The sequence below is a fragment of the Solea senegalensis genome, linkage group LG11 (genome assembly GCF_019176455.1).
Source record: "Solea senegalensis isolate Sse05_10M linkage group LG11, IFAPA_SoseM_1, whole genome shotgun sequence".
Classification (NCBI taxonomy): Eukaryota; Metazoa; Chordata; class Actinopteri; order Pleuronectiformes; family Soleidae; genus Solea; species Solea senegalensis.
Window position 1 is genome coordinate 23,118,506 of NC_058031.1, and position 14,223 is coordinate 23,132,728.

The window sequence follows — 14,223 nt, forward strand, 5'->3', positions numbered from 1 at the left end:
TTTTATATTGTCAATGCTGCTGCTGTATGTTTTTAAATGCCTTGTTGTTGAAATGTTTCTTTATAAATGAACTTGCCTTGCTGTTACGTGGACGACACCCGTCCACCAAACCTAACTCCACCGTCCCACTGACCTCATTCTCCTCATTGGCTACAAATAATTGACTTTTTTCAACGCTTTGTAAGGTGAGTGTTTAAAATCATTTATTTATTCATTGATTTATTCAAATTAGTCTCGCTCAGCAATGACCGTAACAGGGAATGAAAGGAACTACTGGCGGAACTTCCAAACACTCACAAAACCAGGGGATATTTCCTTCCTTTAAAACAAAAATCAACGCATTTGTACTTTTTCAGTAAACACATTTTATTTGGTTTGGTAGCAAAAACAGCACCTCAGGACAGTGTGACGTGGGCCGCCTCCTAAGGGGTCGAACAGTTTCAGTTACAGGAACACGCACGGGGAAGACATGCACTACCTACTGTAGCAGGCGAATTTTAAAGACATTAGTTAACCAACAATACTGGAGAACTTGTTTTTAGTACATTCACGTTCCTTTGACAACGCCACAGTCCATTTGATTGCGACAACCCGTCAGTGTGTGGAATCGCTGCTGGAAGTGTTTGAAATTTCTTTTTTTTTTAATCTCACTTTCTACGACACAACTCTTTTTTTAGTAAAAGACTGTCAGATATTATATAGGGTTTTTTTTTTAGATCCTAAATTCTTTGGTCCCTTTTCAGATCTTTGGTCGCGTTTGTTTGTCGTTTCATGGAAGAACAGGTTTAGGCTCTACGGGAGACAGAGGCTGGAAAGCGGTTTTACTTCAGACTTGTTTGTTAAAACAGTTGTGGGGGCAAAGGGGGGTGAACTGTGAGTATAAAACTAGATCATAGCAGAACAGGCAGCTACACCTCTAAACTCTATAAGTCAGCTCAATCCTCGATGACCTCGGAGGACTCGGACACCACTCTGCCGTCCTTGGTCTCGATCATTTTGATGACGACGTTCTTCTTGCTCTGGGTGTAGCTACCACCGCTGCTGCCGCCGCTGAAGCCCATGCCGCCGCTGCTACTGCCGCTGCCGTACCCGCCACCACTGCTGTACCCGCCGCCACCGCTGCTGTACCCGCCGCTGCTGTATCCACCGCCGTATCCGCCGCCGTACCCGCTGCTGTAGCCGCTGGAGTAGCTGCTGGAGAAGCCGCTCTTCATGGAGTCGCCACCATAGCCGCCACCGTAGCTGGCTGTTTGAGGGAACACGTCAGCTTTAAAATGCGAAATCTGGGAAGACTCTGAAAGCTTTACCAACAACGACAGTGACTTACTGCTCTGTTGGGAAATGTTGATTGCCTTGATGCCGGTTGCCAGCCTGTCCTCCTCTCCCTCCAGCAGTTTCCTGTAGGTGGCGATTTCAATGTCCAGAGCTAGCTTGACGTTCATCAGGTCCTGGTATTCTCTAATCTGGCGGGCCATATCCTGCTTGGCTCTCTGCAGGGCATCCTCCAGGTCCTTGATGCGGGACTTGGCGTCCTTCACTGCCATCTCGCCGCGCTCCTCAGCCTCAGCGATCTGAGCCTCCAAGTTGGCACGCTGGAAAGAGATTCAGTTTTACAAAGACGTTATAAAGACGTTCTCTGTTCTCCTTATTGTTCTGGTCTAATGTAGTTCAATAAAACAAAACACTTTATTTCATACCTGTCCTTTGACAGCATCGATCTCGGATGTCAGCCTCTGGATCATGCGGTTCAGGTCTGCGATCTCTGTCCTGGTAGATCTCAGGTCATCTCCGTATCTGTTGGCGGATGTCTGCATCTCCTCAAACTAAAACAGACATCAGGAAAAGTGAGATATTAGCAGACCTGAAAACCTTAAAAGTCTTTGAAAATGAAACAAATACCTATAAATATCATTCATTACCTTGCTCTTGTACCATGTCTCTGCTTCGGCACGGGAGCGGTTAGCGACGTCCTCATACTGTGCCTTGACTTCTGCAACAATTGAGTCCATGTCCAGGTTGCGGCTGTTGTCCATCTCCACGATGACTGATGTGTCCTTGATCTGGCTCTGGAGCTCACGCAGTTCCTGAAGAAGACAAACAAGTCAGTCCCCCCGTCTTACTGAGGAAACCCCTTCAGGCTATTGTCCGCTTTGGAGGGTCGTGGAAGCAAACTACTCCACACAGACACCATAAACGTCTCAGGAAAGGTAAGGTAAGACGATTCTGTGCCGTACCTCCTCGTAGATCGACCTGAGGAAGTTGATCTCGTCCGTCAGACTCTCGAGCTTGGCCTCCAGCTCAACCTTATTCATGTAGGCCTCATCCACATCCTGTGGAACCAAGAAAAGGGTTTTGTTTAACATTTATGCTATTCAAACCTGGAGCAGAATTCCCGGAAAACCTGAGGTCACCTAACGCTTAAGAATCTCCTATACTATAATATCCTATAGCTTTAGCTTCTCTCTGCTCTGATTTGGAACAGATTTATTTGTTTATCTTTAAAGCACTTCTTTAAATACTTCAGTAAATAGTGAGATACTGACCTTCTTGATGAGAACAAAGTCGTTCTCACACTCTGTGCGCTTGTTGATCTCATCTTCATACCTGACAAGTAAAAAGGAAACAACGTACAGAAAAGATCAGTTTGTGGCTCTGCAGGAACATCTCATCTCTGCCCCTGTTCAGTTAATACACCAACAAAACACTAGGAGGCATAAGTGGTCCATGTGTAACTCTTTAGGACTCCTGTGAGACATTTAGCCTCAGACCGTCTGTTGAGTCAGGGCCAGAGGCCTGAGAAGGTGTTGGTGACATTTCTCCCTCAGGAACGTCCCGGCTCATGCACTCCCATTTGTTTGTGGACAGCTAACGACTACATGTGGTCCTGTCATACCTGTCTGTGAGTCAGCAGCCAGGCGTTCATTCCTGATGATGTTGTTGTCTTACGTAAAAGCCGCAGACAGCTGTGCTGACACGCAACTGTAGAATGAGTTTTTACCTCCAGCCATATGTAACGTAATCTGTGCTGAGAACATGCTTCCTCTGTGTTGTAATTCCCACGAGTGTGGTTGTGACGCAAGACAACGGACAGATGTAGGGAGTTGTCCACCCAAAAAAAAAAATAATAATTTAAGTCTGACTTGAAAAGTCCCAAATCCTGTCCAACACTTAGACGAGCCCTACGCCTCTTTTTATGTCTCTGTTGCTGCATATAATGTTCACTCACTTGTTCTTGAAGTCCTCCACCAGGCCCTGCATGTTGTGCAGGTCGGCCTCCAGCTTCATCTTGTCATTGCCCAGGCTGTCGAGCTGTCTGCGCAGGTTGCTGATGTAGGCCTCGAACATGGCGTCAATGTTGGAGCGGGTGGTGGTCTGTCCCTGCAGCAGGTTCCACTTGGTCTCCAGCATTTTGTTCTGCTGCTCCAAGAAGCGGACCTGATGCCGGGAGAAGAGAACCGGGTAAATGGACTACACACTTTTTGCCGGTCACCAACTGAAATAGTCCCACAGTCACTGTCAACATGGCCATTTTTTTCCACAACTGATTCATCGTCTATACTCTAGTTTTATCTTCTACGTGGTTGGTGATCTGCTCCATGAAAGGAAAGCCTGTGTGACGTGTGTGCATCCTGACAGCGGGCAGCAGGGACGGAGAGCGTGACGAGGCTGGAAAAGTCTGGCCATGGAAGGATTTCTTCCTGTTTTTGTGCGGCTGAGGGAACACAAATGTGCAGCGAGATAGAAACAGAGCGGGGGAGGGGGGGAGGGTGTGGGTGACGTGTTGCATCCGCAGGCAGATGCAGAAGAGTAAATATTTAACCGAGTTAGAGGTGTGATGAAAAAGGAGAGCTGCGAAAAGAAAGGAGGTGGGGGAGGTGGAGCAGCACAGTGAAGGCCAGGTGAGCAGAGGAAGAGGAGGAGGAGGAGGGGAAGATGTGCAGGTGGGGGAGTTTGCATATTTGTGACCGTGATAGTGAAACCTGATCTGTGACACAGTGGACCTTGCACAGCTCAGATCACGTCTCACTGTGAACCTCTTTACTTGAACTGGAGTAAAAAGAAAAATGCAGATATCTGCTGCCAGATAAGGACTTTTTATTGTTCTTCAGTGGCAAAGCAGAATGCACATTATCCTCACAGCGGCGTGAGAAGGAGAGCTGACACAGAGCCAGGCAGCTGGTGACAACTGGAACATGAAACCGGCCGACAGGCCTTTTTAAATATTAACCCGCTGCTCGGGCCTTTAGAGGACAATGCCGCCCTGCTTTCGATGACAACATAAGTGACTCAAAGTTAGCCTGTGCACACACCCAGTGGACTCTTTTGGTTAAATATGTCACTGCTGAAGAAGGTATTGTCATATAAGGAACAATGGCACTTGTGTGCGTGTGTTTATGGAAGTTTGTATGAGTGTGTGTGTGTGTGTGGAGAGAGAGAGGGGTGTGGGCCACCAAGGCAGTGGATATAGAGCCACACCCCAGCTGAAAGGAGGGACCAATCCCAAGGTAACTGGTATCACAAGCCTTGAGCTGTGCCATGACACACCCTTTTCTCTCCTTCTCTCTCTCGCTCTCCTTCTTTCTTTCCGCACGTCTGTTTTTCATCACCATAACCACCAAAACCAAGAGCCAAGAGATAGAGAAGCCTAGCCCTGAGGTTCAAGCACATTTCAATCTTTTCGGTATTAGTGTGTGTGTGTGTGTGTGTGGGGGGGGGTGTGTATAAAAGAAAACGTGAGGAAATTGCAGAACATGTGGCTCACATATGAGTCTCGTGTGCAAATCCACCCGTTCCCTCACGACTCTCTGTCTCTCTGCAAAGACTACACTGGGATATGTGCACAGTGGAGTCCAAAAGTCACACAACACCCCCTTCTCCCATGGAATGTAAGACTTTTTCTTACCTTGTCAATGAAGGAGGCAAACCGGTTGTTGAGGGTCTTGATCTGCTCCTTCTCCTGGGTGCGGACGGCCTGGATGGTGGGGTCGATCTCCAGGTTCAACGGGGCCAGCAGGCTCTTGTTCACAGTCACAGCGGTGATGGGGGCCTGGGCAACCATGCCACCACTACCGTAGCCCATGCCCATACCCATACCCATTCCTGTTCCCATTCCCATTCCCATTCCCATACCTGCACCTCCGCCTCCGCCCATGCCTGAGCTCAGGCTGTAGGCGGAGGAGCTGGTGATGCCAGCACCTCCATAGCCCCGGTTGCCTCCACCAACGCTGCTCCTGACACTGTAGCTTTTGCGTGATGAAATGCTTGGTCCAGAGTAAGACATGCTGCTGTAGGTTCTGGGCGCAGAGGAGGACCTCATGCTGTAGGACGTGGACTTGTAGTTGGACATTCTGGAGGAGTGGAGTGGACTTGATCTCTTGGACGAAATGTAGCCTGGAATCAGGGCAGGCAGGCAGGCAGGCAGAGGGGAGAGACCAGAGAGGGTAGACAGTGAAGAACTTTCAGAGGAGTTTTAAACCCTGTTGTTGTGGGAGGAGCCTGTTCTGCGCTGCCATTGGCTGCAGGAGCTGGGTGAGAGAGAGGGAGGCCGGGCTGAAACCTTACACTTGTATGACACATTGTCCAGTCACTCAAAACCATTACCTGGTCTTTCTGCAGCGTTCTCTCTCTCTCTCTCTCTCTGTGTGTGTGTTGTTAAAGACAAGCTTATCTTTTACTGAGGATTGTTGAGCTGCTTCACTTTTATCTGTTCTCTCTCTCTCTCTCTCTGATCCACCAGCTGAAACGACTCAAACACAACACAGCTGATTCAGCACAAGTTAAACGCTGCAGTTACGGCTTTAAAAAGGTGTGTGTGTGTGTGTGTGTGTGTGTGTGTGCCTCGGGCTGACAGCGCTCACTCCTTCCTGAACATTAACATTGGTTTATATTTGTAAATGAAGGCGTGTATATAAATCATTCATGTATAAAAGCATGTGTGTGTGTGTGCAGGTCCTCACAACTTCAGAGGTCTTGATAGGGGTCAACACTTAAGGTCAGGTTAGGGTTAGGGTTGGAGTTTCTAGTATTATTAAATATCAATAATACATGTGTCAATAAACATGATATATTCCACTTTGCATCTGTTCTTTTTCCACTTTTATTCATCCATGTCATATCATTTCAATCTCCACTGTTCAAAACCTTTGGATTTCATTGTTTCATCATGCTGTCAGGAATGTGGTTTGTCCTTCACGTCTTAAAGGTTAAGTAGTGTTTTGCATTTGTGATATTAAACTTGTTCTCTGTCGGAGTTGTACAATCAGTTGTCTTTGCTGCTTTTCTTATTTAAGTTCTGGTAGCTGCAGACAATCCCAGCTGACTTTGGGTGGGTGGGGTCATCGGCCCATCACAGGGTCAACGTTTTGTTGAGATCGACTCTGCATGTCTTTCCACTGTGAGAGGACGAGGAAACCAAAGTACCGTACACACGCACACACATACACGCACGCACACATTGCAGAACATGCAAAGTGCACACAAAGGCTTTCAGTCAAATCCAGGTTTCAGGATCCATGTTACGACTCCATCCCCATCCCCCCCAGATGGAATGCCAGTCCACAGCCTGGTATCTCCGCGCACATTTGCCTTCAGGCTGCGTGGAATCACTTTTCACATCAAAGCCAAAGTGTTGACGACCAAACTCTCTTTTTATCTGACATACATTATGTATATATATATATATATATTATATATATACATACATATGTGTATAGGTATGTATATATACATGTATATGGATGGTTTCCTTTGGCTTTTTCAATTTTAGTTTTAATTAGTTTATAAGCGAGAGTGCTAATTTTTATTATTAGTTTTTATTTTTTGTAAATGCTTCGTTTTAGTTTAGGTTTTATTAGTTTTAGTGTTAAAGTTTAGGTTTTTGTAATAATTCACTAACGCACATTTTCGCTAAAGTTTCAGTTTGTTTTGTCAAAACACAATTCAGTTTCAGTTAGTTATTATCGTTTTTATTTTTATTTCAGTTAACAAAAGTGTTTTTTTCAATTTCAGTTTGCGTTCATTTTCATTAACTATAATAACCTTGGTGTAAACACACGAAATAAAGATTAAAGAAGTTGGTGTTTTTTGGTGTTTCTGGAAAAAATGGTGGTCAAAAGTAGGTAAATACATATACATATACATATATATATATATATATATATATATATATATATATATATATAATTTTTTATGTGTGTGTGTGTATTGATGAGGGTGAACAACTCGACTTGACTTAATAACTAATAAATGGAAGCAGCAAAGAAATTACACATAAAAGCTGTTTATCCTCGTGGTGACACGGACTTTTGCACCGGTTGCTCATCTCGTGGAACTAATAGCTAACACTGCTTAACAGCAGTGGATAAATGAGCAATTCCTTGTTACTTGCGACACATTTTAACTTATCTTCTTATCTGCTCTATATTCTGACAGCTTTTGTGGATCTGGAGTGTTTTCCTCGGTGACTTGCGTCTCCCGGGGCTCTGACAGTAAATCTACTTGCAGGACAAAAAAAACATCTCTTCAGAAGTAACTCTTCAACCAAGAGGAGCCAGAACTCCACAAGAAAGAGTCTTTAAACGCTTGTGAGATTAGGTTGTTTGCATCGTGAATAAATGTCCCCTCGTCAAACGTGTCTGTATGCTAATGCGTGCAGGAGAAAAGGGAGGAATGCTAATGGTAGCAAGGGGACGTGAAGTTACCTCAGTGACACAATTACAGTCCGTTGGGGCTCGGACTGTAAATCTGAAAGAAAACTTCACAACACACAAAACAATCACGAGCCAGAACGACACAATGAGCCTGTTTGTAGTTTACGCTCGTGACGGCAGGTTTTGTCCACGATGAATAGCAGTTAGCAAGCTAGCCAAAAGCCTGGTAACTGTAGAAAAAAACACACACAGACAATGAAGTTGCTGAAGTTGGAATGAATTAGATAGAAAATAAAAATGAAGGTCTGACGTAAGTTATCAGTTAGGGCTCATGCTAATAGCATGAAGAAACAGGAAGTTGAGGAGAAGCTGGCCAAGTAGGACAACCAGTGACTTGTAAAGCGGTTGTTTTTGGTGTAACTGAATCATTAGAATCTGTCGATTAAAAATATTTGTTTACAGAATCATTCAGACTCCGCTGTTAAATATTGACATTTTAGACGTTTCCTTTGCTAAATGTTGGAGATTAACGTTCATGTTCTCATGGGATTTTTAACCGATCTACAGTTCAGCATTGTTGGTTTTGATTCTTGTGTCGTACGTCGCACTCATGAGTCTTCCAGTGACGGCACTCTCTGACCGATCAATGGCCGGCAGTGTGTTGACGTCATATTTTAGTATCGTGCACCGAAAATAAGCACTAGGTACCAGGTATTAGCTATCACTAACAGAAAAACAAGTAGAATCGAACCAATTTTGCTGAAATGCTTGCTAATGTTAGCGAGCACCAGTTAGGGCTAACGGTAATACTAGCAAGAGGCAGAAACTTAGGCAAAAGATGGGGAATCAGTTAGTTTGGTAAGCACAAAGAAACCGTTAACACAGTTAATAATATTATAATAACATTCTCTTGAATCACCTGAGGGTGAATTAAAGAATTAAAAGATGGTGTCAGGCTTTTGAGAATATCTTTGTAACTCATTCCCAAGCTAAAATAAAACTCAATCACACTTAGCTCTGTCCATCCCGAAGCTTCATGATTATTCATGTAGTTGTTATTATAACATTATTAATTATTATTATTATTACTATTTCGTGGCCATGAGTCAGAGTTTTATTTTTTTCCCACATGTCTGAGGCTCCGTAATGTTCTCTTTTTTTTAAAATTAACTCCAAATTTTACATTTTTAGTTTTCTTTTTTCCAATTAACTGTGTTGGTTTCTTTGTGCTTACCAAACTAACTGACTCGCCATTTTTTGGCTAAGTTTGCTGGTATTAGCGTTAGCCTTAACTGGTGCTCGCTAACATTAGCAAACATTTAGCAGAACCTAAGAATGTTTTTTAATCATTAATAGTATATAAGACAAAACAAGAGTTTGTAATGCAATAAGAATCAGATTTAGCTCAGCTTATATACATATATATGTAAAGGTTTATTTGTATAGGCGTATCCTGCAGTCAGACAGTTTGGAGACGATTTAGTGCTTTCTCTCTGGCTGCTACAACAACATAACACACACCACATGTACGGACGCTCATATCTGCAAACCAGGTGAAGCAAACGCATGTGGTTTTCATTACTCCTCAACAAGAGGTTTAAGGGTGTTTTTTTTTTAGGTTAACGCTACTGAGCCTGAGGCTTTAAAGAACAATAAACTTAAGTGTCAGAGTTTATTTATAGTCATAAACAATGAAAGTCTCGCTCTATTGTTGCTGTGGATGCTCAGGAGTGGAACACCTTCATGCCTCTGCTGCTGTTTCTGACCGTGTTTCATGGTGAAACTATGGCAGCGAACATGGCGGCTGTAACCTTCCACAGTGCTTCCACCAATCCCCGCCCTGCGTTCCTGATCCTCCCTCCTTCATTTCCTCCTCCCGTCCTCTCACCAGGGTGAGTCATAAGTCCTGGCATCGCCCGCCTCACCACCGCGTACCCTTTCTCCCTCTCCTCCGTCCGTGCGTCCGTCCGTCCGTCCTCTCAAACCCACTTCTTTTCCCACCAGCGTGGCTCTTGGCCTCATTATCGCCATGGAGACGCACCGAAATAAAATACATCTCCCTTCAGCCAAAATGGATGTCAGTGTAAGAGTGAAGCTGCGAGCAGACACACACACAGAGAGAGAGAGAGGGAGAAAAATGTGGCAATGATGATATGATGTTGTAAATTTGAGTTTTTGAGGTTTTGCCGCTGATGAAAAATGTGCTGTATCATGAAAATAAAGTCAGAAGTTTCTGCTTTGCTTAGTGAAATCAACATTGTTGCAGTGGAAACCACACAGCTCATATTTGTGAGTCGTTGATTTACGCCATCGTGAACAGAAACAGCTTGTCGTCGTCGAGGTTAATTGAATTTGCGTAATTCATTTTTGAATTATGATCACACGACTCTTCTCAGTCTGTTCGTATTTTGTAGTGTGGGCCTATAAATAATGCAAAATGTCAAAATAAAGTTAAATATAAAGAGATTTAGCATTTCAACCTGTATAAAAAAAAAAATTATAATTCTGACCACTTTTACTGCCATGTCTAATATTATGTTGAATAGATGAATCAGCTATTTCCAACAAGTAATTTGTATATTTGTTAAATAACCACAAATCGATTATTACGTGCGTTGCTTTTTCACTAATCTTATCTTATTGGTGACTGAGTCCCAGTTAATGATCTAGAGTGCTTTCTCAGTGGAAAAAAAAATCAGATAACATCAATGGACAAAAAAAGGGGAAAATTGGGAAGACGTGAAATTTAAAAACCTTGTTTTCTCCGGTAGGTCGTTCCAAATTCTGCTTTAATTGACAGTAGAGACAGAAAATAAGTAGTGGGACATATAAAGAAGTCCATGTATAAACTTTATATAAATAGACGCAGTCTTCCGGTTGCAAAACAAGCTCCTGTTTTGATTTGACCGGCTGAATGTCAGTTTTTGAAGCTACTATTGGACAAAACCCGCTTTATTGTCTCTTCTCCTTTAAATGGGAACAGCTGAGCTTTTTCTTCTGCTTTATCCTCCACATGAGGCTCATGGGAGGAGCTGACAGGCGGGGTACACCTTGGACAGGTCACCAATCCGACAACCCTTCCCTCTCACAAGGCCAACGCAGAGTGTCCAGTTAATGTGAGAGAACCCATGAAAACCCCACAGAAGCGCCGTTGGTTCAACTGGGATCCGTACTGGCAATCTTCTTGCTGTGAGGCAACACTTCTAGCCACTGCACCACCGTGCTAAATGGGAACATAATTCATAAAATTGGCATTGTGCTCTACTGACAAAGACCTGAAACTAGTGATTGAGAACATTAACTAATCAGGAAACCATTATACGTCATAAATCAAAAAGCAAATATTCCCATAGATTCAAACCGCGCTCTTTTTGTAACAACCACAGTCGCCCCCTGGAGGCCAACTCCTACTTCTGTCCTATGTCCTTGGCTTTTCAATGGTCCATTTTTTGTATACAGTGCAGTGACAGCAGCTGGTCTTTGAAACAGGAGAAGCTCATTTCAGGCTCAGTTATTTCTGTAATTATGTGATAATTATGTAAAAAGTGTGTTTTCATTGTACAAATGTAAATATTCGAGCAAATAACACTCAACAAGCAGCTGTTTGTCCACAGACTTCAGGACCGAGCCGTCATGTTCGTCTCTGCAACGCCGTCAATCAAAAACTGGCTTTGCCTTTCAGACTGTTCCTCCAATCATCCATGCCCCGCCCACTGCTCCATTGACTCCCAGAGAAGCTGAGCTTCCGTGGAAGTGCTTCAAGCTGTTTTAATGTGGAGGCTGCTACGGGAATACGGAAATCACATAGGACGATACGTCCTGTACCGCGACAGAACGGCTGATTCTGAACTAGTGACATGTTCCAATCGCGTTCTAGTGTCAAAATGTAAATACAAAACAGGACATATTTGACTGACGGCGACGGTAGCTCAGTGGTTTCAGGTTTTGGGTTCAAATCCCAGCTCTGCTTGTCTACATGGACTTAACGGCAGCGTGTGCACATAGAAGAAAGTGTGAGTGAATGGCTGAATGGCTGAACTGTATTGTAAAGCAGCTTTGAGTGGTCATCAAGATTAGAAAAGCAGCATATAAATACAGACCCATTTACTTGTTGTCTGTTGGATGAGCAGCTGAGTTTCAACTGCACAGATGACTGAATGAAACCATTGTCTCGTCTCATGACACGCCTGAATCAGCCGCTTTCAAAACATACCACAGATAACTTCAATCAGTGTCAACAGTGACAACGTGTTTCATCAGTACATACTGGACCTGCCACTCCAGTGGAGTCTTTTATCAGGCCAGAGTCATGTGATCGCTGTGATTGTCAATACGACGTCGACGGCCTGGGGATGACCGCGCTATCTGCCGGAGGATCAGAAGGTACACAGGCAGCTGAGATTATAGACGGAGAGTGCGTATGCACGGGGCGAACCTTTACACTCTATATAAACATTTCTGAGGATCTATCACTGTCACAAGGCATCACTGATCGAGTGGGTCAACACTGGCTGTTTAGCTTTGGCCGCACATTTACTGTAAATGGTCTGGATCTTATTCTCCACAATCCCAGCTGACATAGAATGATATACTTTATCAAATCACTTCAGTAAATACTCTGAATCTGTCTCCACTTCCCTCAAGTGTCTGTTAGCAGAAAAAAGCTAGCCTTGCAAGATCAGGGCTGTGGACCTGGAGTCCTCAGACTGTGGAGGTCTCAAGTCTTGGGTCACATCGGCTATGAGATCAAAGCAATGATAGCGTTATTTGCGACGTTCAGCAACGCTGAGCTGGCGAAAAAGAAGCAGAGAAAACTGTTGTCGGAGGAAGAGGAAACGACTGGGGCTACATGCGAGGAAATATCAGACTTGCTTTTTTATTTTTTGAATAACAACAAATAAAGAACATAAACACATACGGTGGTGGCATAAAAATATGTACTCAAAACTGCAGGGGGAGCTCTTAAGAGAAAAAGCCACTTGCCAGACTCACAAAGTTGCGCTTTAATAGGAAGGAAAAGGACGTTCTACCCGCTCCATTTAACCCTTAAACATTTTTTTCTTGCATGTTGTTTAACATGTATGCCAAGTTGTGCATTTTTGAGTTTTCTTTATTAATTTATTGTAAATGTTAACTAAAATACAAAAATGTGCTCACTAAAACTCACTCAAAGCACTATTTTTGATGCATCATGACAAAAACAAAAATATGCTCTAGGTGTGTTAACGTGAGTATTTTATAAATGATGATGTTGCAAAGAAATAATAATGCATATAAACACATGTTTCTGCTAATCTTTCATACAAACCAGGCTGCAATAGTCAACCAAAAATAATCCAGTTTGCATTAAGCATATTGAAAATAATTCATTTATTGTGATTTTTAGACCATAAAATGAAGGTGCATCATGACAAAAACCTTTCATTTGACTTTTTATTTCATGTTCACGGTGAATAAAAAAGTAATTAATTCAAAATTGATTTACTGTGTTACATCTTTGTGAGGTCCAAAATAATGTACACACCTCTCTTTGAAGGTTAGGACATTTTGTCTGGGCCTCACACCTTTAAAGACCTGGTTTTAGGTTCTGATTGTCTTGATGTGTCCTCACTAATATATAAAAACGAGCCTCTGTGTGTGTGTCTCTCACTCACTGGGCGGAGGAGGAACAATTTTAACATTACATGAATCATCCAAATTGTGGAATTCCATTCTGTTTCTGCACCGCTGACACGAGTGAGACAAGCGTCACATAAATCACCTCCATCGTCACCAACAGTACAGTAAGTGGAAGATTCTGTGTGTTTTTCACTTTCCGGACAGGACGTGTCGCACTCAGCCCTGCACTTTCCACGACCCTTTGTGTTTAAAACTCTTGTTGTGTTGCCGCTGACCTCCCTTATACCATTAAGTCGTGGTGAAAGACGATTCTCTCACTGTGATCGCATCACACGGACCCGTTCTGCCTCGAGTTCCCCAGGAACAACAGGTTAACCCCAAACTTTATAGAAGGAGAGAGCTTTTTTAAACTTTGTTGAATTTAATGAAATGGCCGGCAATTTCGTAATCCGTAATCGTGCGTCTGTCCCACATTTTCAACATTTAATAATCCTGAGAAAGCACAGACGAGACAATCAGTCAAGACTCACGCCCCAAAATAAAATGATTGCGAAACATGTTTGTGTTTGTTTCTCTGATCTGGCGTCGCAGCTGATACGGATCCATACTACTCAATGTGTCAAAGTACACTGGTTGCAAACATCTGTCGGGTCGAGTTGAATATGCAGCACATGTATTTATGGCGGACGCCGCAGCAAGGCCACCTAAATTCAGCAGAACTAGTTTCGTTGACAGGGACCATGTAAAGAACCAGGTCTATACCAGAGTTAGCTAATTTGCATCTGTGGTCAATTCAGCACGAGTGGGAGAGGAAGTAGGAAAATAAAACACCAGGCTTACTACTAACTCTCCTCCCTCTTGTCCTTTCTGTCCCCCTTCTTCTCTTCTGTTCCCCCATGTTCCCTTTCAACCCAACCTGTCTAGGCAGATGTTGCACATCTTTGAGTCAGATTCT

The 14,223-nt window shown here is 43.5% G+C and overlaps 1 protein-coding gene across 1 annotated transcript; it reads right to left on the reverse strand.

The window, feature by feature from the left end:
- Positions 1 to 345: 345 nt before the first annotated feature.
- On the reverse strand, positions 346 to 5,455 carry LOC122777261 (keratin, type II cytoskeletal 8-like). Its single transcript, XM_044038370.1, has 8 exons — positions 4,904 to 5,455; positions 3,227 to 3,435; positions 2,544 to 2,604; positions 2,235 to 2,330; positions 1,920 to 2,084; positions 1,698 to 1,823; positions 1,328 to 1,592; positions 346 to 1,246 (listed from the first exon to the last, which is right to left on the reverse strand). Exons 1-8 carry the CDS (start codon positions 5,345 to 5,347, stop codon positions 936 to 938), a joined length of 1,677 nt encoding a protein of 558 aa, XP_043894305.1. The 5' UTR covers positions 5,348 to 5,455; the 3' UTR covers positions 346 to 935.
- Positions 5,456 to 14,223: the final 8,768 nt, after the last annotated feature.

Coding starts and splice junctions, on each gene's coding strand:
- LOC122777261 (XM_044038370.1), bottom strand. CDS start 5,347: ATGTCCAACTACAAGTCCACGTCCTACAGCATGAGGTCCTCCTCTGCG. Junction 3,436..4,903: donor TTGCCTCCTTCATTGACAAG/GTAAGAAAAAGT, acceptor TCCCGGCATCAG/GTCCGCTTCTTGGAGCAGCA. Junction 1,593..1,697: donor TCGATGCTGTCAAAGGACAG/GTATGAAATAAA, acceptor ATCTCTTTCCAG/CGTGCCAACTTGGAGGCTCA.